The sequence below is a fragment of the Zingiber officinale genome, chromosome 3A (genome assembly GCF_018446385.1).
Source record: "Zingiber officinale cultivar Zhangliang chromosome 3A, Zo_v1.1, whole genome shotgun sequence".
Classification (NCBI taxonomy): Eukaryota; Viridiplantae; Streptophyta; class Magnoliopsida; order Zingiberales; family Zingiberaceae; genus Zingiber; species Zingiber officinale.
Genome location: NC_055990.1, coordinates 75,075,531 through 75,098,769, shown reverse-complemented (window position 1 = coordinate 75,098,769; position 23,239 = coordinate 75,075,531). Strand labels below are relative to the sequence as shown.

Genomic DNA, 23,239 nt, shown 5'->3' with positions numbered 1-23,239 from the left:
GACTTATGCTGATGCACTGAAATAAGCATCTTAAGTCCAGACAGTTGGCCTATGCATCTCGCCCCTTTCTATGTTTGTCAAACACAAGCAAGGTAAGCCTAAGGTGTTGGTGAGATGCTCAAAAACTAGTCCTATAGGTACATGCTTTCTAGGGATTCAAAACTAGTCTAAGGCCAAAGCTATTTTTTTTTAAAATCTAAAAATGGAAAGTTTTGAAAACATACAGTTTTAACTTATAAGTTGAAAAAAAACATTATTTTTAAAAGTAGTCTTTTAAAAAAATCCTAGTCTATTAGGCACATCCCTAATTTTCGCTGTAAGTTGCTAAATTCACTTTCAGGGAGTGGTTTTGTAAAAATATCAGCTAAATTTGATTTGGACTCAATGTACTTGAGTTCAATATCACCTTTAGTAACATGATCCCTGATGAAGTGGTGCCTAATTTCAATATGTTTGGTTCTTGAATGATGCACAAGATTCTTGGTTAAGTTAATTGAACTTATATTGTCAATTAATACTTTTACATTTGTGATATTTAAGTTGAAATCTTTTAGAGTATGCATCATCCATAATAATTGTGCAACACATTCGCCTATAGCTATGTATTCTGACTCAGTTGTAGATAGAGCAACACAATGTTGCTTTCTACTAAACCAGCTAACAAGTGATGAGCCTAATAATTGGCATCCACCACTTGTGCTTTTGCGGTCTAATTTGCATCCAGCATAATCTGAGTCAGAATACCCTATTAGTTCAAAATTATTTGTCCTAGGATACCAGATTCCTACATTTGTTGTTCCTTTAAGATATCTAAAAATTCTTTTAACTTGTGTCAAATGGGATTCCTTAGCACAAGTTTGGTATCTAGCACACATACTAATTGCAAATAAAATGTCAGGTCGGCTTGCAGTTAAGTACAGTAGGCTACCTATTGCACTTCTATAATGTTTTAAATCAATTGGTTTTCCATTTGGGTCACTGTCTAAGATTGTGTTTACTGCCATAGGTGTCTTTATTTCTTTTGTATTTTCCATTCTGAATTTTTTAAGTAATTCTTTGGTGTATTTATGTTGATAAATATAATTTCCTTCATTTGTTTGTTTGATTTGTAATCCTAAGAAATATGTTAATTTTCCCACTAAGCTCATTTCAAATTCTTTTTCCATTAGATTAATAAATTCTTCTAAAAATTCTGAATTTGTTGAGCCAAATATTATATCATCTACATATATTTGTGCAATAAATATGTCTGTATTTAATGATTTAACAAACAAGGTTGGGTCAATTTGACCTTGTTTGAATCCTTTAGATGTTAAGTAAGATGTTAGCCTCTCATACCATGCCCTGGGTGCTTGTTTAAGTCCATATAGTGCTTTCTTTAATTTAAAAACATAATCAGGGTGTTCTAGACTTTCAAACCCAGGAGGCTGACCTACATAAACTTCTTCTTTAATTAGTCCATTAAGAAAGGCAGACTTAACATCCATTTGGTATAGTTTGAATCCCTTATGGACTGCATAACTTAGTAACATTCTTATGGATTCTAATCTGGCTACTGGGGCATATGTTTCATCATAGTCAAGTCCTTCAACTTGACTAAATCCTTTGGCAACCAGCCTAGCCTTATTTCTAGTAATTTCCCCAGTTTCACTTAGTTTGTTTCTGAATACCCATTTTGTTTCTATTATTTTCTTATTCTTAGGTGGTGGAACTAGGTCCCAAACCTCATTACGCTCAAATTGGGCTAGTTCTTCTTGCATAGCTATAATCCAATCTGGGTCTAGTAAGGATTCATCCACAGTTTTGGGTTCAATTTTTGAAATTAATGAAATTTGACTTAGGTTTCGAAAAGATGATCTGGTTTGAACTCTTAAGTCTGGGTCACCGATTATTTGATCAATTGGATGATTTGGGTTGACCCTTATTGTTCTAGGGGGTTGACTCTCTTGATGTTGTTCCTCTTCTTCATGACTTAGAGTTTGGTTGGTTTCTGGAACAAACTTAGGTGTTTGTGTAGGTTCTATGTCTTGTTTAGTTTCTTCAAATTTTACATTAGTAGTTTCTTCAATTTTTAAGGTAACCTTATTGTAAATTCTGTAGCCTCTACTATTTAGGGAATATCCTACAAAAATTCCATTTTCAATTTTAGAGGTGAATTTTCCTAAGTGTTCTCTTGTATTTAAGATAAAGACTGGCCACCCAAATACTTTAAAATATTTTATATTAGGTTGTTTATTATAAAACATTTCGAAGAATGTTTTGTTATGAGTTTTATTTATTGTTGTTCTGTTCTGTACATAGCAGGCTGTACTAACGGCTTCTGCCCAAAAGTATTTAGGTAGGTTATACTCATTTAACATTGTTCTAGAAGCTTCAAGTAAGGTTCTATTTTTTCTTTCTACAATTCCATTTTGTTGGGGGGTTTTAGGGCATGAGAACTCATGATGGTAACCGTTTTCTAGACAAAAACTGTTAAAGTTGTGATTTTTAAATTTCCCCCGTTGTCACTCCTAATTCTTTTAATTTTAATATCTTTTTCGTTTTCAATCTGTTTGCAAAAATTTGTAAAAATTTCAAAAGTTTCATCTTTATGTTTTAAGAATTTTACCCAAGTAAACCTAGAATAATCGTCTATAATTACTAAGCAATATAAGTTTCCATTTATAGATTTGACTCCATGGGAGTCAAAAAGGTCTAAATGTAGGAGTTCTAAGATTGAGTTAGTTTGTGGTTGATTTGTTTGTTTGTGGGTTGATTTAGTTTGTTTGCCTTGTTGACAAGCATTACATATAGTTGAATCTAAGTTAGGTAGCTTTGGTAAGCCTTTTACAAGTCCATTTAGTTTACTTATATTTCTAAAGTTGGTGTGAGACATCCTCCTATGCCATAACCAAGTTTCTTCTTTTTGTGTTAAATAACACTTAATGGAAGAAATGGTTAGGTTGATGGCATAGATGTTGTCTTTTCTAAAACCTTTTAGGCTTATGGTAGGATTATCTAGATGTTTGATTAGACACTCTGTAGATAGAAATTTGACCTTATACCTAGTATCACACAATTGACTTATACTTAGAAGATTATATTTAAACTTTTCAACAAGTAAAACATTTGTAATTATAAAGTCTAATTTTAATTCAATATTACCTATACCAATTACCTTGAGTTTGCCGTTGTTTCCAAAGGCAACTGTTCCTTGGCTTTTGTAAGTGAGTTGAGTGAACTTGGTGTGATCTCCAGTCATATGTTTGGAGCAACCACTGTCCAAAATCCACTTGGTTTCCTACAGTAAGTAGGATTTAAAGTTAGTCTTTTGAGCATGCATTACTTAAGTGTAAAATTAATTTAAGTTTGAAATTAATTTTTAAGTTTAAAATTAAAATTTTGAAAATAATTTTAAGTTTAAAATTTTGAAAAATAATTTTTAAGTTTAAAATTTTGAAAATAATTTTTAAGTTTAAAATTTTGAAAATAATTTTTAAGTTTAAAATTTTGAAAATAATTTTTAAGTTTAAAATTTTGAAAATAATTTTTAAGTTTAAAATTAGAATTTTGAAATTAATTTTTTAAGTTTAAAATTAAAATTTTTAAGTTTAAAATTAAAATTTTTAAGTTTAAAATTTTGAAAATAATTTTTAAGTTTTAAAATTAGAATTTTGAAATTAATTTTTTAAGTTTAAAATTAAAATTTTTAAGTTTAAAATTTTGAAAATAATTTTTAAGTTTAAAATTTTGAAAATAATTTTTAAGTTTAAAATTAGAATTTTGAAATTAATTTTTAAGTTTAAAATTTTGAAAATATTTTTTTTTTTAGTTTAAAATTAGAATTTTGAAATTAATTTTTAAGTTTAAAATTAAAATTTTTGAAGCCTTATTCATCTCACCCGATCTATATTTTCAATCAGGGAATCCTATGATTTCGTGAGATGAAATTGGATTTTTAATTATGGAGTTTTGGTTTAACGTGTGTTAGATTCAGATTTAGTTTTGGTTTCCACAAATAGGCATTCTTCGGATAAACTTCTAAGCTTGGTGAGTCACATGGACATCCTTAGAAGTAACCAACCTTTCGAGGTTTTCCGAATAGTCCTATCCACGGAACTTAGTACTAAATCTTGGTCTAACTGGTTAGGATTCATTTAAGGGTAGCTTCGGTTCCACTTGGCCAAGTGCACCGATCAAGTCATATCTTTCTAGACATGCGATGCCCAAGCTTCCTTAACGTACTATCATCCAAAAATTTTACCAGTACCATGATTCAAGTTAAACTTGGTCTCTTTTAACTAATCCTAATTACCCTGCCGGGTTGGTAAATTTGGGTTACCCTGTCGGGTGCCAGCTATTCTGGAGTCTCCCCCTGAATTATTGGCCTTTAATAAATTTTGATTTTAGGCTTGTGTCGATTCTTTTTATAGTCATGGTTAACTTGGTGATAATTTTGTTGATTTTTAAACTGTTTGGATTTTGAATTTGATTTAGGTTTGAATTTTGGATTTTGGTTTGGTTTATTCGATTTTATATAATGTATTTTTTCTTTAGGTATATAATATTGATTAAGTCCTACTTGCGTGGTCAGACACGCTTTCGGAACCCAAGCTAGATTGGTTGATTTGTATTGGGTTATTAATGATTTGAAGGTTTTATTTGAATTCGACTTATATCCTAGTCCGGTTTTATTATAACATGCTTTTTGATTATTTAGGATTAAGTCTAAATTTTTTGATCTTGTTGTAAATTTTTCTAGCATTTCTTTTAAATTTTTAACATCATTTTTTAATGATAGATTCTCCTCCTCAAGTGTTAGATCTTGAGTTGGATTTGAATTTTTGATTTGTTCCTTGAGGTTTTGATTTTCCTCAAGAAGTGATTTGTTTTCATTTTCTACTTTAGTTAATTTACTATTTAAACAAGAGATGATTCTAAAAAACTTTTTGTTTAAATTAAAATATACCTCATTCGAGCCTTCGGAAACGAGTACGGACTCGTGGCTTGTTTCGGGTTCAGACCCGTCTTCATCTTCCGACTCATTTTCTGTTTCGGCTTCGCGGGCCATCAGTGCGAGGTGGCTCTGATGTTTCTGCTCTTCTTCCTCCGATTCGTCCGAGGAGTCGTCCCACGTTGCTTTGAGTGCCTTCTTTTTGGTTGGCTTTGGTTTTTCGAACTTCAGTTTTGGGCATTCGTTCTTGTAATGTCCCTTTTTGTTGCAGCCGTAGCAAGTCACGTTCTTTTGTTCTGAGGGAGAGCTGATATTTTGAAGGTCCTTTTTTGCTGAAGCTCCTCTTTCTCCTAGTGAACATTTTTCTTACCAAGTTCACCAGGTGTTCTTCGTCTTCGGAGTCTTGGTCAGATTCTTCTTCAAATTCAGGCTTGCTTTTCTTTTCATTAGAGGAACCTGCAAATAGAGCTATACCTTTCTCGCCTCCAGCATTAGTTTGTTCGTGTAATTCTAATTCACAGAAAAGCTCGTCTAATTTTAATTCAGAAAGATTCTTAGAAATTTTGTAGGCATCCACTATTGATGCCCACAAACTATTACGTGGAAAGGCGTTTAATGCATACCTTATTAAGTCTCTGTTCTCCATCTGGTGGCCTATCGCATGAAGCCCGTTGAGGATGTCCTTGATCCTCGCGTGGAGTTGATTCGCTATTTCTCCTTCCTGCATTTTTATATTAAAAATTTTATTTAAAAGCAGGTCTCGTTTTGTTACCTTAGCGTCGCACGTTCCCTCGTGCAGTTCGATCAACTTGTCCCATAGCTCTTTAGCGTTTTTGTGTGGACCGACTCTGTTCAGTTCCTCTCTTGTCAATCCGCACTGTAGAGTGTTGATTGCTTTTGTAACGACCCGCCTTCTACTGACTAGGCTGTAAGGCGAATCGCTACAATACTGCTATACCGACTGTGCGGAAACTGAGCTAATTTAAAATTTCACTAACTGATTCTGTAAAGTCTTAACCTGACATTCTAAGAGTATCTAAGTGTTGTACACATGCTAGGAGAGACAATCTATGCCTCTCGAATGTCCTGCTAACTGAAATCAGACATTTCAACCAATCCGTGAGTCGATTGAGCCGTCGGAACGATTCACAGATCATTCCAGCTGATACTGGCACGGAGGCACCCTCTGGATCGGTCGGCTAACCGATCCATAAGCTTACCTCGCTTCTGTACGCAACTGGATCGGTCTACCGACCGATCCAGGAACACCCTGATCGATCGGGAGACCGATCGGTGAGCCTCTGTGCTTCTGCTGCGTTCTGTACGCAGTTGGATCGGTCTACCGACCGATCCAGGAGCGCCCTGATCGGTCGGTAAACCGATCAGTGCACTTCCTAGCTTTCTGTTCGCTACGGGATCGGTCGGCTGACCGATCCATAACCCTTGCCAACTCTCTGTTTGTGCCTGGGTCGGTCGGCTGACCGATCCCGTGACACCAACTCATTCCTGATCGGTCGGCTGACCGATCAGGGTTTCTGATTTCGAATCAGAAACTCTGATTTCAGCACTGGTTCATGACAAAACCTCCCACTACAACTATCTAATGTATAATAAACATTCTAACAACATGTAGTAACAATTCTAACTTAAGCTAAAGCAAGGTTTACTGGTTCATGGCATTTTAACAACTTAAAGTGCATGAAGATATGAATTTCTAAAAGTTCTAATTGCTTAAAACATGAAATTGAACTAATAAACTGAAAAGTGCTAAAGTAAATGCTAAATCTCCAGAGGATCTTTTATTCCAGTTCCTTCCACACACATCCTCATCTGCATTGACCTCCAGCCTCCACTGCTAGTCCATTTTCCTTTTACCTGTATCTGCAGTATAAGGAAAATAGTATCTGTAAGCTTAAAGCTTAGTAAGAAACCATCTACCTCACTAAAACATGCAACGATGCGATTATGTTTTTAAATCATGCTGTTTAAAACATACTGAATATGCAAGCATGGCATGGCATGGTATCATACAAAGCATGGCATAACATAAAAACTGAACATGCTTTAAACTGAACATGGCATACTTACAAACTGAGCATAAAACTGAACTAATCCTGCATATATCTAAATCTGTACATGAACTCGAATCATGTAAACTGAACCTGAACTGAACTGAAAGCTAAACTAGTGTTCTCATCACTGGTTTCAAATTTGAAAACTATACATATAATAGATGAAAATACTAAACATGCTGCTGGGGCCCTGGCAACTGTACATACTGTGCGCGCATCCCTACGAGACCCGGGATTGCAAGTTCCGAATCCAGCAGGGTTACTAGGTTATCTGAACCTAGGGACGACTGTGGGAGTCCAGCCCATGGATATCTGATCCAAGTACAGTGCCAACTGAACAAAAGTAAAATACTGAATACTGTTTTATTTTACTTTGCTGTTCTAGGTTATCTGAACCTAGAGCTAGGTTATCTGAACCTAGAGGCTACTGTGGGAGCCTACCCAATGGATATCTGATCCATAAAGCTGTAATAACTGATAAATAACTGAATAAAATGTTTCTAATACATTTTACATGCTGTTAGGACGCCTACTAGTGCATCCTTCTGAACTGGGCATTCTACCGAATGCTTGGTGTGCACTGAAAGCACACCCTAAAACTGAAAACTGTAAAACTACTGAACTAACGCTAAAACTAACAAGCGAGAGCAATTATACCGCAGGTGAGGGGTTTCTTACCTCAATCGTAAGGTTTTCTTACGATTCTATCCGCTAGGTTTTCCAGAAAACTGATCCTTTCGACGATCCGCTCACGTCTTCGCGTTCCTCTCGCGAAGAAGAACCTCTTTCGTGTTGGAGTCGTCGCCGGAAGATGATCCTATGGACCCTTGCCTTGGTGTGCCGTGCGTGAGGAAGAGGAGAAGAAGGGAGAGGCGGCGGTGAGGTTTTGGAAGAGAAATTGGCGTGAGGGCTTCGGTGAAGAGAGATTTGCCGAACCAAACTTCTAAAATAAACCAAACCCCACTTAAGTTTATTATTTATATTAAGTGGTTTAATGAACCCAACTCTAATATAAATATATTTGGTTCTCCTTCCTTTCAGCACGGCCCTGCTGGGTTCACTGGTTTCTAACATTATCCGTAAACCGAAGGTCTCGGGTTCAATTCCCGCTTAGGCCGTTTTACGATTCTATTTATTTTTGCTACTTCCGCTACTCGGAAAATTTCGGAAAAATATCTAATAATTCCAGAAAAATCGTACCATAATTCTAATATAGTTTTGAGAATTTTCGGGCGTTACAATCCCCATACCTTATAAAAAGTTCGTCCCCGAACTTAAAACAATTCTGGGTACTTCTGTCTCATGCTGGCCTCTGTCTCCCAAGTAGCCTCTGCTGCTGTGTGATTTTGCTAGCTGACTTTAACTAATGGTACTTCCTTGTTCCGTAATTTCTTTACTGCTCGGTCTATTATCTGAATAGGCCGACTGTCATAGCTGAGATCATCACGGACCTGTACCAACTGGGGCTCAATCACCTGGGTGGCGTCTGGAATATGCTTCTTCAGCATGGAGACATGGAATACGTTGTGGACCGCTGACATCTCCTGAGGTAGCTCTAGCTCATATGCTACCTTGCCCACTCTCTTCGTGATAAGGTATGGTCCCACATATCTGGGAGCTAGCTTGCCCTTCTTCCCGAAACGCATGACTCCCTTCATGGGAGCTACTCTGAGGAAAACTGTATCCCCAACTGAAAACTCTAGGGGTCTGCGTCGTGTATCAGCATAGCTCTTCTGACGGCTCTGTGCTGTCTCTATCCTCTGGCGAATCTGTTGTATGGCTGCTGTGGTATCTGCTACTAGATCTGAAGCTCTAGTTCCTTCTGTTCACCACTCTCATACCAGCAGATTGGTGATCTGCACCTCCGCCCATAGAGTGCCTCATAAGGTGCCATGCCGATAGTGGCCTGATAACTGTTGTTGTATGCAAATTCTGCTAGACTCAGATATTTGCACCAACTTCCCTTGAAATCTAGGGCACAAGCTCGGAGCATATCTTCGAGTACCTGATTTACTCGCTCCGTCCGACCATCTGTCTGAGGATGGAAGGCTGTGCTAAATTTTAACTGGGTGCCCATAGCTGACTGCACACACTTCCAAAAGTGTGATGTAAATCTGCTGTCTCTATCTGATATAATGGTTCGTGGGACTCCATGCAGCCTGACAATCTCCTTGAGATATAACTGAGCTAGCTGCTCCATGGAATAGGATATTCTGATAGCTAAGAAGTGGGCTGATTTAGTCAACCTATCGACTATTACCCAGATGGCATCAAAACCATTTGTGGTTCTGGGTAATCCCACTATGAAGTCCATAGAGATATCCTCCCACTTCCATTCTGGAATCTGGATCGGCTGCAGAACTCCTCCTGGTCGCTGATGTTCTGCCTTAACCCTCTGACAGGTTAGACAGATGCTGACGTATCTGGCAACATCTCGCTTCATCCCAGGCCACCAAAATCGTTTCTTTAGATCCTGATACATTTTGGTGGAACCAGGATGCATCGCATAGGGAGTCCTGTGAGCCTCGTCTAGAATCTGTTTTCGTAGTTCCTCCTGATCTGGAACACAAAGTCTGTCACCACAGTACACTACCCCACTCGCGGACACTCTGAACTCTCCACTTTCTGATTCTGCTAACCCTTGCTTGATTTTCTGGATTTCAGGATCCTGCTCCTGAGCTGTCTGGATATCATCAAGCAAGGTAGATGCTAAGGACATAGTGGAAAGTTGTCCGACTATAAGCTCGAGACTAAAGGCTGTAATCTCCTTCCTTAGGGGTGGTGACATAGCTGCTAAAGATAATAAGGTAGCACTGGACTTCCTGCTGAGTGCGTCTGCTACCTTATTAGCTTTCCCTGGATGGTAGAGGATATCTATGTCATAATCTTTGACCAGCTCTAACCATCTGCGCTGTCGCATATTCAGATCCTTCTGAGTAAAGAAATACTTCAGACTTTGATGATCTGTATACACTCTGCACTGAGCTCCGTACAGATAATGTCTCCAAATCTTGAGAGCGAACACCACTGCTGCAAGCTCAAGGTCGTGAGTAGGATAGTTCCTCTCATAATCCTTGAGTTGTCTGGAGGCATAGGCGATCACCTTGCCCTGCTGCATCAGTACTGCTCCTAATCCCAATTTAGAGGCGTCGCTGTAGATGTCGAAGCTGTCTGTGTTTTCTGGTATAGCTAAAATAGGAGCACTGGTCAATCTCCGTTTTAGTTCGCTGAAGCTGTTCTCGCAGTCCTCTGTCCACTGAAATTTCTTGTTCTTCCTGGTGAGAGCTGTCAGTGGGGAGGCTATCCTGGAGAAGTCCTCTACGAATTTCCTGTAGTAGCCTGCTAATCCCAGAAAGCTTCTGATTTCACTGGCGTTCCTGGGTCTCTTCCAGTTACTTACTGCTTCTATCTTGCTGGGATCTACCATAACACCATCCTTGGAGATGATGTGACCTAGAAAGGCTACCTGATCTAGCCAAAATTCACATTTCGTGAATTTGGCGTACAGCTGGTTCTGCTGAAGGATCTGCAAAACTATTTTCAGATGCTCTGCATGGTCCTCCTGAGTGCCCGAATAGATAAGAATGCCATCGATGAACACGATGACAAACTTGTCTAAGTATTCTCTGAATACTCTGTTCATGAGGTCCATGAAAGTAGCTGGAGCATTTGTCACGCCGAAAGGCATGACTACGAACTCATAGTGTCCGTATCTGGTCCTGAAAGCCGTTTTAGGTATATCACCTTCCTTGACTCTAACCTGGTGATATCCTGATCTGAGGTCAATTTTAGAGAACACTGTGGCTCCCTTTAGCTGGTCAAACAGGTCATCTATCCTGGGGAGAGGGTACCTGTTTTTAATTGTGACCTGGTTCAAGGCACGGTAGTCTATGCATAGGCGCATGCTTCCATCCTTCTTCTTCACGAACAACACAGGTGCTCCCCATGGTGAGTGACTAGGGCGTATGAAACCCTTGTCAAGAAGCTCCTGTAATTGCTCCTGAAGTTCCTTCAGTTCTGCTGGAGCCATGCGGTATGGTGCCTTGGAAATTGGATTTGTGCCGGGAATGAGCTCTATCTCAAATTCAATCTCCCTGTCTGGTGCTAAGCCTGGTAGCTCTTCAGGGAAGACTGCTGGGTAGTCACAAACGACTCGAACCTCTGATAGCTGTTGGTTCTTGTCCTGGCTGGTGTTGACTACATTTGCTAAAAATCCCATGCATCCTGAATCCATTAGCTGCTGTGCTTTCAGTGCTGAGAGAAACTTTCTGGCTTTTCTCTTTGGTTTTCCTATGTACTCAAACTGTACTCCTTCTTCAGGTTGGAATATAACCTTTTGTTTACGGCACTCTATAGAAGCGCCGTATCTGATTAGAAAATCCATCCCAAAGATGACATCGTAGTCAGTCATTTCTAGCACTATCAGATCACCAAAAAGTTCTCTGTCTGCTATAATGACTGGCACTGCTCTGAGCCAGTGTGTAGATGCCATAATGTCTCCTGAGGGTAGTGTTGTCAGAAACTGACTATTGAGTACTTCTGGAGGTGTTGCTAATTTTTCGGCAAACGCCCTGGATACATAAGAGTGGGTTGCCCCAGTATCGAATAAGACAGTTGCATCATGCTGTAATATACTGATCTGACCTGTGACAACTGTCGAGGCATTTGCTACGTCCTCTCTGGTCAGTGAGAAAATCCTGGCAGTCGTGTTAGCTGGTGGGGCTTCGAATCTGCCCTGACCGATCTGTGGACCATCTAAGGCGCATACATCTAGCTGAGCTCCGTACTGTATCGGCTGAGGCTGAGGAAGACTGTTCTTGTTCGGGCACTGCTTAGCCATGTGCCCTTCCTGTCCACATTCAAAACAACCTCGCGTACCCTTGCGGCAAACTCCTGGATGATGTTTCCCACAAGTAGCACACTTGGGGTGTCTGGAATGTTTCCCAGCTGGTCCTCCTTTTGGGTCACTGCTTGCCTTACGTTTCCCCTTCCAGTTGGAGCTATGTCCCTGTTGTTTCTGCTGAGTACCTGAGCTAGCTTGTCCCTTGGGCTCTGTGGAAACCTGCTTCTGCTGGATGATATTGTGCTGATAGTGCTCGGTGATCAGAGCACTACTCACTAGCTCCTCTGTGGTTTGAGGCCTATGAACGCCACCAGCCACATTCACTGCGATCTCTGGTCTGAGCATCTTCAGCATCAAGCGTACTCGTTCCTTCTCTGAGCTGACTAGTTCTGGACACAGACGGGCCAACCTGTTGAATTTCTTCACGGCCTCCTGAACTGATAGGTTGCCCTGACGAAATTCTGTAAACTCGTCATAGTGTCGGTTCGTGACTTGCATGTGAAAGAATTCCTCGAAGAATTCTTTCTCGAAGTTGGCCCATGTCATCTGATTTACTGGCCACTTCGATTTAATCCGCTCCCACCACATGCGTGCATCTCCTGTTAAACAGAAGGAGGCACACTTCACCTTTTCGTGCTCTGGCCAGTCTAGAAGCTCCATCGTGCTTTCCAGTGTTTTAAACCATGCCTGAGCATCCCATGGTTCGCTGGTGCCTGAGAAATTCTCGGGCTTAATTCTTTGCCACTGGATAAGGTAAGCTTCTTTCTTAGTCCCTGCTACTGGGGCTACTGGGACTGGTACTGCAGGCTGAGCTGGTACTACCTCTGTGATTACTGGAGTCGTGAGGTTTGGTACTGGAGTGACTGGGGGAGTAGTCTGCTGGTTAGCCTTTAAGGAGGCTATCTCCTGCTGCTGTTCAGCTAACTGCTGCTGTAGCTGAGCCACTAGTGCTGTAAGGTCTGGGGGAGGCACTGAACTGCCTGCCTCATGCTGGGGCTCAGCCGCTGATGCTTTCTTAGCTGGACGTCCTCGTACCATTTTCTAAATAGCAGAGAACACATATATATAACTAGGCTATCATGTTATAGTTAACTACTGGTAACATGTTAAATACTATTACTGTAAACATGAATTAATTAACTACCAACATGCGAGCAAACATGAAAGTACATATAACTGATATGAAAGCTGAAAACAAAACTGAGTGAGAGATGTTCTTACTTGGAAGCTGTAGGCACAATGCTGATGTGTGTGTAGGAAGTAAGGAACACTGCTCTGATACCACTCTGTAACGTCCCGCCTTCTACTGACTAGGCTGTAAGGCGAATCGCTACAATACTGCTATACCGACTGTGCGGAAACTGAGCTAATTTAAAATTTCACTAACTGATTCTGTAAAGTCTTAACCTGACATTCTAAGAGTATCTAAGTGTTGTACACATGCTAGGAGAGACAATCTATGCCTCTCGAATGTCCTGCTAACTGAAATCAGACATTTCAACCAATCCGTGAGTCGATTGAGTCGTCGGAACGATTCACAGATCGTTCCAGCTGATACTGGCACGGAGGCACCCTCTGGATCGGTCGGCTAACCGATCCATAAGCTTACCTCGCTTCTGTACGCAACTGGATCGGTCTACCGACCGATCCAGGAACACCCTGATCGATCGGGAGACCGATCGGTGAGCCTCTGTGCTTCTGCTGCGTTCTGTACGCAGTTGGATCGGTCTACCGACCGATCCAGGAGCGCCCTGATCGGTCGGTAAACCGATCAGTGCACTTCCTAGCTTTCTGTTCGCTTCGGGATCGGTCGGCTGACCGATCCATAACCCTTGCCAACTCTCTGTTTGTGCTGGTCGGTCGGTGACCGATCCGTGACACCAACTCATTCCTGATCGGTCGGCTGACCGATCAGGGTTTCTGATTTCGAATCAGAAACTCTGATTTCAGCACTGGTTCGTGCCAAAACCTCCCACTACAACTATCTAATGTATAATAAACATTCTAACAACATGTAGTAACAATTCTAACTTAAGCTAAAGCAAGGTTTACTGGTTCATGGCATTTTAACAACTTAAAGTGCATGAAGATATGAATTTCTAAAAGTTCTAATTGCTTAAAACATGAAATTGAACTAATAAACTGAAAAGTGCTAAAGTAAATGCTAAATCCCCAGAGGATCTTTTATTCCAGTTCCTTCCACACACATCCTCATCTGCATTGACCTCCAGCCTCCACTGCTAGTCCATTTTCCTTTTACCTGTATCTGCAGTATAAGGAAAATAGTATCTGTAAGCTTAAAGCTTAGTAAGAAACCATCTACCTCACTAAAACATGCAACGATGCGATTATGTTTTTAAATCATGCTGTTTAAAACATACTGAATATGCAAGCATGGCATGGCATGGTATCATACAAAGCATGGCATAACATAAAAACTGAACATGCTTTAAACTGAACATGGCATACTTACAAACTGAGCATAAAACTGAACTAATCCTGCATATATCTAAATCTGTACATGAACTCGAATCATGTAAACTGAACCTGAACTGAACTGAAAGCTAAACTAGTGTTCTCATCACTGGTTTCAAATTTGAAAACTATACATATAATAGATGAAAATACTAAACATGCTGCTGGGGCCCTGGCAACTGTACATACTGTGCGCGCATCCCTACGAGACCCGGGATTGCAAGTTCCGAATCCAGCAGGGTTACTAGGTTATCTGAACCTAGGGACGACTGTGGGAGTCCAGCCCATGGATATCTGATCCAAGTACAGTGCCAACTGAACAAAAGTAAAATACTGAATATTGTTTTATTTTACTTTGCTGTTCTAGGTTATCTGAACCTAGAGCTAGGTTATCTGAACCTAGAGGCTACTGTGGGAGCCTACCCAATGGATATCTGATCCATAAAGCTGTAATAACTGATAAATAACTGAATAAAATGTTTCTAATACATTTTACATGCTGTTAGGACGCCTACTAGTGCATCCTTCTGAACTGGGCATTCTACCGAATGCTTGGTGTGCACTGAAAGCACACCCTAAAACTGAAAACTGTAAAACTACTGAACTAACGCTAAAACTAACAAGCGAGAGCAATTATACTGCAGGTGAGGGGTTTCTTACCTCAATCGTAAGGTTTTCTTACGATTCTATCCGCTAGGTTTTCCAGAAAACTGATCCTTTCGACGATCCGCTCACGTCTTCGCGTTCCTCTCGCGAAGAAGAACCTCTTTCGTGTTGGAGTCGTCGTCGGAAGATGATCCTATGGACCCTTGCCTTGGTGTGCCATGCGTGAGGAAGAGGAGAAGAAGGGAGAGGCGGCGGTGAGGTTTTGGAAGAGAAATTGGCGTGAGGGCTTCGGTGAAGAGAGATTTGCCGAACCAAACTTCTAAAATAAACCAAACCCCACTTAAGTTTATTATTTATATTAAGTGGTTTAATGAACCCAACTCTAATATAAATATATTTGGTTCTCCTTCCTTTCAGCACGGCCCTGCTGGGTTCACTGGTTTCTAACATTATCCGTAAACCGAAGGTCTCGGGTTCAATTCCCGCTTAGGCCATTTTACGATTCTATTTATTTTTGCTACTTCCGCTACTCGGAAAATTCCGGAAAAATATCTAATAATTCCAGAAAAAATCGTACCATAATTCTAATATAGTTTTGAGAATTTTCGGGCGTTACAGCTTTATTTTCTGTTGATGCTTTTTTCTTCAGATCTGCTGTCCAGTCTTCAGGATCCACTAGATTCCCGGAGTTGTCCACTGGAATTTTGTAGGGTCTCGTAATGCTCATCCACTGGTCGAAGTCTGTTTTGAGGTAGACCTCCATGCGCTTCTTCCAGTACGGAAAGTCGTCCTCGTTGAAGAGTGGAGGTCGCACTGTGCTGAATCCTTCTTGTTGGGACATTCTGTGCACAGGTAAATAACCGAAAAAAATCCCAAGACTTGATCTTGGATTAGTAGTGCGGGAAGAGAGAAATAGTAGAAAAATCTAGATTGGTGTTGCACCAATTTAGCAAAAAAAATAATAGAAAATTATAAACCAGTTTGGAGTTTTGAGTGTAAAACTGAAGACCGAAAAAAGATAAAATTTCACCCCCAGTCTGATTGGTGGTTGCACCAAATCAGAGTGGTACCTGCTCTGATACCACTTGTAGGACCATTAGATTCGATAGAGGGGGGGTGAATATCGATTCGAAAACTTAGAGTATAAACGCAGCGGAAAAGTAAAATAGACACAAATGTTTTTTACTTCGTTCGGAGCCTGTGATGACTCCTACTCGAAGGCCCGTGGTCCTTGACCACTTTCGTTGGGCAATCACTAACAAGTCGAAATATGATTACAGAATGAATACAGGAAATGCTAGTGAAAATAAAGCAATACCAACAAGGAAATTAAATAAAAACTGAAGGAGCACTTTGTCGGAGCGTTGTTGGCGTCGCACTGAATGTCGAGCAGCAAGACCAGCAGTAGAAGAGTTCTCAGATGAATTGTTTTTGAAGCTCCTGCCTGGGGCTTCTTTTATATGTTGTTCCGGGCTCCTAGAATGCGACGTAGCTGCACAAACCGTGATGCTACACGTGGCGACGACTCGGCTGGATATAATTTGCCTTCCGGGCGCCCGGACCACCTTGTTCCAGAAAACTCCCTTTTCCTGCAAAACAAAGTTAGTCCGAGGCAATATATACCCTGTAACATAGATTATTAATACATTTATAATAGTATGAATTAGCATAAGTTAGTATGACTTAGGTTCCGTCTTTCCGAGACCGGAATCTAGTCACGACCTCGACTTAGACATCCGAAATGGATCTAAGCCGGATCGACGCCTAATGTTCCCTTCCCGGGAACGCGTCCTCGCAGTCACTCCCCTCCAGTGACTTACCTCACTTACCTGCCAGACGTCCGGTCAGCCCGTCGACCCGTCTGGACTTCTCGCCAAGCGTCCGGTCAGCCCGTCGACCCGCTTGGACTTCTCGCCAAGCGTCCGGTCAGTCCGTCGACCCGCTTGGACTTCTCGCCAGCTATCCGGTCAGCCCGTCGACCTAGCTGGACTTCGTGCCAGACATCCGGTCAGCCCGTCGACCTATCTGGACTTCTCCTGTACACTTGATCAAAGTGTCAGACAACAACAAAACTAACTTAACCTATTTGTCATTCATCAAAACCTAGATTAGACGGTTAGTGCTACCCGCACCAACAGTAGTTACCCATAATCCTCAAAAGGTTTAATCGGGCACATAATTATTCCACTAAAATACATGGCTATTCATCTTATTAAAATAGCAAAAACAACTAACTATATGCTTCGGATTAAAGAGCTATTAAAAGCTATCTGGCACATATATATGCATATGTATCAAAACAGGAAACTAGAAATTGAATTATAATTCGATACTGCTCATGCTATTCGAATACTGCAAGTGTATCTAACAAGTAGAGAATTGCAACTAACTGAGCATGCTATAAAAATAAAGCAAGCAAATCAAACTACAAGATAAGCTTAATAGCTATTCATGTTCAAGAAAATCAAGAAACTAACACTACATACTTTAAATGAAGGTTGTTCTTGCCTTTCTGAGTAGCAAGGAAAATGCTAAACCCATTCTAACTAAATAAAGGGCTGTTCTTGCCCTTTTGAGTAGCAAGGAAAATACTAAACCCATCCTAACTAAATAAAGGTTGTTCTTGCCCATAAAACAGCAACAAAAGATCTATCCAAACATACTAGTGCACCAAATTGTACATTCTCATTAAGTAGTAAAGAAAGCTAAACCGTGCATGCTCAAGTTAATGGTTGTTCATGTTCATTGAAACTCAAGAAATCCAAAACTAAATGCTTAACATCAGAATTGATCATGCACTAAACAGGAACGTAGTTTAAATCAAACCGTACAGCCAAGACTATAGCAAGAAGACTAACAATATACTCAAAATATGAACCACTTCAAGCTCATTATGCAACCCATTTCATGCTCGTTGAATGTCAATCAAATTCTGATACTGCTTACTCACTTTAAGTGGTTGTTCATGCTTGTTCAACTACACAAGAAACATACAACTAAGAAATCTAAATTGGATGCTAGGAAAACAGGACTGTTCATGTTCATGGAGGTAGCAAAGCAAAACCAAAAACTGCATACTAATTAATGAGGCTGTTTACACACTTTGATTTGCAAGAAAGCACACTGAGAACACTACCAACAAGATCTAAAGCAGCATATTAAGGTAGTAACAAAACTTAAACTACCTGCTACTCTAATATAGCTGTTTATGCTTACTAAATGGCCAAAAGAACCTAAAATAAACCCATAACACGGCATACAAGCAACTCATGTTCATTGGGACAGCAAGGAGAGGAATTGAGCAACAATGCTAACTATGGCAATTCAACATAGCAAGGAACGAAAACCTAAAGCTTGTCTCTGCCACTTGGGAAAATTAGCTACAAGGTCCAACTGAAACTTAGAATACATGGCAAAATATCCAAGCAGCAACTGAAGGAAAGAATGAAAAACAACCCTAGCATCATCTATTCGGCACTGCAAATTCTGTGAGCAAGGAAACGAAAACCTAAAGCTCAGAGCTACTCCTACCATAGTTGAGTAGTACTTACCATGCTTTCTTGGACTTACTGCCGAAGGAGAAGAATTCTAGAGTTCGGATGAGCCCCCAACCGAAGGAGGAAGGAGGTTCTAAGTGAAGATCTCGGCGGCTCTTTGGTGTTTTCGGGCTTCCTTCGTCGAGGTAACCACGCATGGGTGAAGACTGGCTGGGAAAATCCTTCGCCGGCGCCGGAGATCGTGCCCTAACGCCTGCTTCTTCGTTTCCACCGAGAGAGGAGAAGGATCGCACGGCGTCGCGTGTGAGAAAGAGGGTTTCGGCTCGGCAGAAAAGGAATTAGGTCTTTTTAAAACTAGGGTTTTATTTATCAACTATAACATATATATTTCTTGCTTCACACTTATTAACAAAACACTCGCAGCTCGGTTGGTTGGCTGCGTTCGGTTAAGTCAGGTTCGGCCGGAGGTCTTGGGTTTGAGTCTCAACTTATACATTTTTTGTCAAAACTTCTTTTTTTTTTTTTGTAAACATACTAAACGACCTCCAAAAATTACGTAAAAATACTCTAAAAATTTCTAAAAATCTCTAGAATATTTAAAAGTATTTCTAAATGTTTTTGAAGACATTTAGAACTCGAAATAGGGAAAATTGGATCGTTACAATTATCATGATTACTAACCTCGTTAAAAATATGCATAAATAAGTTTCTTCCCATTCAGAATCTTCTTCGAAACATTGCATCATGATATGTAGGATTTTCAGCAAAGTAATCATTGAATAGATTACGATCAGCAGCTTCTCTATTACGATTGATCACTATGTGACCAGGAATAGATCCTTGATGTTTGCCTTTGTTGCTTTCTTCACTCAGATGTTTCAAAATGACCTGATTGTTTCGGTAGATCGCTTGAGTGATAAGCCTTCTGTGTGCTTCAAATATATCATCATCTTCAGAGCTTGAGGATGATAAATTTGATGTACCTTCATATCTAGCACTCATTTTTGAAGATGAAGAATGTGATTGAATTGTTTTCAGTTATGGTGTGTATTTATAATGTATACACATCACTATTATTTTTGCAGGTGACGGGACATCACCATGCACACACATTATTATTTTTGCAAATGAAGAGACATCACAATGCACACACCATTATTATTATTTTAGGAGATGGGACATCACAATGCACACACAACGTTATTATTTTTACAGATGAAGGGACATCACAATGTACATACCATTATTATTATTTTAAGAGATGGGACATCACAATGCACACACAACATTATTATTTTTGCAGGCGATGGGACATGACAATGCATACACCATGATAACTATTTCAGGAGATGGGACACTACAATGAACACACAACACTATTATTTTTGCAGGTGATGGGACATTACAATGCACACACAACATTATTATTTTTGCAGGTGACGGGACTTGACAATGCATACACCATGATAATTATTTCAGGAGATGGGACATTACAATGAACACACAATACTTTTTTTTGCAGGTGATGGGACATCACAATGCACACACAGCATTATTATTTTTTGCAGATGAAGGAACAACACAATGCACACACCATTATTATTATTTCAGGAGATGGGACATCACAATGCACATACAACATTATTACTTTTGCAGGCGACGGGACATCACAATGCACACACCATGATAATTATTTTAGGAGATGAGACATTACAATGAACACACAACACTATTATTTTTACAAGTGACGGAACATCACAATGCACACACCATGATAATTATTTCAAGAGATGGGACATTATAATGAACACACAACACTATTATTTTTGCAGGTGACGGGACATCACAATACACACACTATTATAATTATTTCAAAAGATGGGGCATCACAATGCACACACAACACTATTATTTTTGCAGGTGACGGGACATCACAATGCACACACAACACTATTATTTTTACAGGTGACGAGACATCACAATGCACACACAAATCTTATACATTGCACATAATTTTTTCCTATATAATGGCATACTAGACATGGCCATCACAATGCACCTTTACTCTTGAAAAAAATGAGTTCGAATTCTCGTTCATCATCCTACTCAGTTGAAGAAGATAAACATTTATGTCATGTTTATCTTCATATTTCTCAAAATCCAATCATAGGAATCAACCAAAAAAAGGATTAATTTTAGGCAAGAGTTGAGATAGAGTATAATCATGATCCAAATTTCAAAAATTTAGACCGACCGAGAAGATCATTACAAAAAAAGAATGAATACTATCATTGCTGCTGTTTCCAAATTGAAGGGTTGCATACGACAAATCGAAGAATTGAATCCAAGTGGAGCATCAGAGGAAGATATTGTAAGTTGTTTTCATTATTTCTTTTGTAGATTATTCAAGTTGTTTTCAATATCTAATTTAGTTATTAATTTTATTTCATAATTGTATTATTTTGTTTACAGATGAATCGTGTTCAATTGTTATTATTACAAGACCCTAATTACTCAAAGGGTTTCAAATTTGGACATGTGTGGAGCATTCTTCAAGGTATTGAGAAATTCAACAATGAAAACGTCAAAGCTGCATCTACAAGAGTGCAATGACAAATTGCTCAAGCTGATTATTCTCCATCATATAATCTCGAGAAAGATGTTTCTTCACCTTCATCTCCACATGTCTCTTCGTTTAATCTTAACATCACTGATTCAGACAGTGGTGGTACTTCAACTAAACGACCTATTGGGGTGAAGAAAGCAAAATTGAAGAGAAAGAATGAACAACAATTCAGTAAAATGGTTTCACAGAATGAAGAACTTGTTGCAGCGTTAGATCGAAGTACCAATGTTGCTATGTTCAAGGAAAAGAATAAAATTTTATTCAAAGACAGTGAATACCATTGTTGATCCAATAATGCGTGAATTTATTCACGGTGAACAAGTCAGAATTATGCAAAAGAGGACTGAAAATAAAAAATCTCAATCAATTCCACTTCAAGGAGGAGGATCTAGGATAAATTCGTCTCAAGAAGAAGGACAAGGATCTCAAGATCCTTTGAATGGTTCCGGATAATTTTATGATTATTTCGGTGGTTTATTAGGAGGTGATTTTCCAGAATATTAAACATTGATTTGTTTAGTATTGCAATGTTATTGTAGTTATTTAAATGTATGTTTACTTTAGCGTTTGTGGCATCTTTAAATTGTATGATGTACTATATGTTATGTATTTTGAAATTTTAAATGTTTAATTGTGTGTTTGTTATGAAATTACTAATATTATAAATTTTAATATATTTATAATCTTAGTAATATAACAAATATTTTAAATAATAATTATTTAAGTTAATAACTAATATAAATTTATAATATATAAAATTTACCTAATAAATTTAATTTAATTAAATAATATTAATTTATAATATTTAAAAATATTTTAAATATAATTTTAATAATATAATATATTATATTAAAAAAAAATCTTCACTTGCACCATTTTGGTGCAAGATTTGGGGTCTCCGTTAGAGTAAAATGGGCACTGTCCTTTACAATGGTAACTAAAAATGGACCAAAATGGTGCAAGTGAACAGTGCAGCACCATCTTGGTGCTGCACTGTTCACTTGCACCATTTTGGTGCAAGATTTGGGGTCTCCATTGGAGTAAGCTTGGTGTCTCTTTTACACCATTTTAGTGTAAAAGAGTACCGATTGGAGTTGGTCTAAGGGACTAAATGTTGCAAGTGAACAGTGCAGCACCATCTTGGTGCTGCACTGCTCACTTGCACCATTTTGGTGCAAGATTCGGGATCTCCATTAGAGTAAGTTTAGTGTCCCTTTTACATTATTTTAGTGTAAAAGGGCATCGATTAGAATTGATCTAAGGGACTGGAAGGATGGGGCTCACAGATGCACCAGAAAGAAGAAGATGAGCAATTCAAAAGAGAGAAGAGTGCGTCAACATGTTAGAAGAAAATATGTAAACACATGTTAGAAGAAAATATTTTTACATATAGCCTGAACCATATATAGCCAACATAATATAATATACATGTGGACTGGCGTGCAAACCACATTGGTTGCCACACGAGCCACGTAGGTAGTCACACAAGTGGGGAGTCGTGAGTCGTTTGATTGGGTGAAGAGAGATAGGGCACTAGAGGAGACAATAGCGAAGTTGTACACTTGGCATAGTTGAACCGTTGATTTCTTGTCGCCTTCGATGCAAGCTGTCTCGCTAAGAGCGTTCTATGCCATAGCATATAATGATTGCAATCCTTGGAAATTATTTGAGATTGAGATCGAAGAGGACCAACTGCCCCCTCCGTGTAGGGAATCCATTATGCGTGAGTTGGAGAGCTGGATCGAGCAAGCCAGGCGGGGGCATGGAAGAGGTGATTAATCTAGATGGTTACCTCATATACATAAAAGTCCAATGATATAGTTATTAATATAACCATGGTTAGATTTGATAATGACTAATTTGTTCAAAGAGTTTAGGTCTATTATATATCTAAAAGCTGTTTGTATAACTATAAGAGGAGCAATATGGAAATATTAAAGCACATATTTAAACTTTGTCTACAAACTAGCATGACTAAAATGACATTTCAACCGATGGCCGTTTAAGATTTAGAGATTCTAGAGGCGTATAATACGAAAACATAATTCATGTATGAATATTTTTTAACTATTATTGATGAGTATAATACGTTTCAAATCCATAGGATTACATAGCATTTTGTGTCTTAGCCCGCAGAATATAGTAGCAGGATGCTTATGCAATTTTTCAAATATTTATAGTTCGATT

The 23,239-nt window shown here is 39.1% G+C and overlaps 1 protein-coding gene and 1 pseudogene across 1 annotated transcript; one reads left to right on the top strand and one right to left on the bottom strand.

Annotated features, from left to right (window-relative positions):
• Positions 1 to 19,428, bottom strand: part of LOC122050483 — a 30,001-nt pseudogene extending 10,573 nt beyond the window's left edge.
• Positions 19,429 to 20,704: 1,276 nt separating this feature from the next.
• LOC122050482 lies at positions 20,705 to 21,339 on the top strand. Its single transcript, XM_042611382.1, has 3 exons — positions 20,705 to 20,797; positions 20,899 to 20,983; positions 21,053 to 21,339. Exons 1-3 carry the CDS (start codon positions 20,705 to 20,707, stop codon positions 21,337 to 21,339), a joined length of 465 nt encoding a protein of 154 aa, XP_042467316.1.
• The last annotated feature ends 1,900 nt before the right edge of the window (positions 21,340 to 23,239 follow it).

Excerpts from the sequence above, each read along its gene's own strand:
- LOC122050482 (XM_042611382.1), top strand. The coding sequence starts at position 20,705 with ATGAATACTATCATTGCTGCTGTTTCCAAATTGAAGGGTTGCATACGA. Across the intron at positions 20,798-20,898 it reads GAGCATCAGAGGAAGATATT|ATGAATCGTGTTCAATTGTT; the intron begins GTAAGTTGTTTT and ends TTTTGTTTACAG. Across the intron at positions 20,984-21,052 it reads TGTGTGGAGCATTCTTCAAG|CTGATTATTCTCCATCATAT; the intron begins GTATTGAGAAAT and ends AAATTGCTCAAG.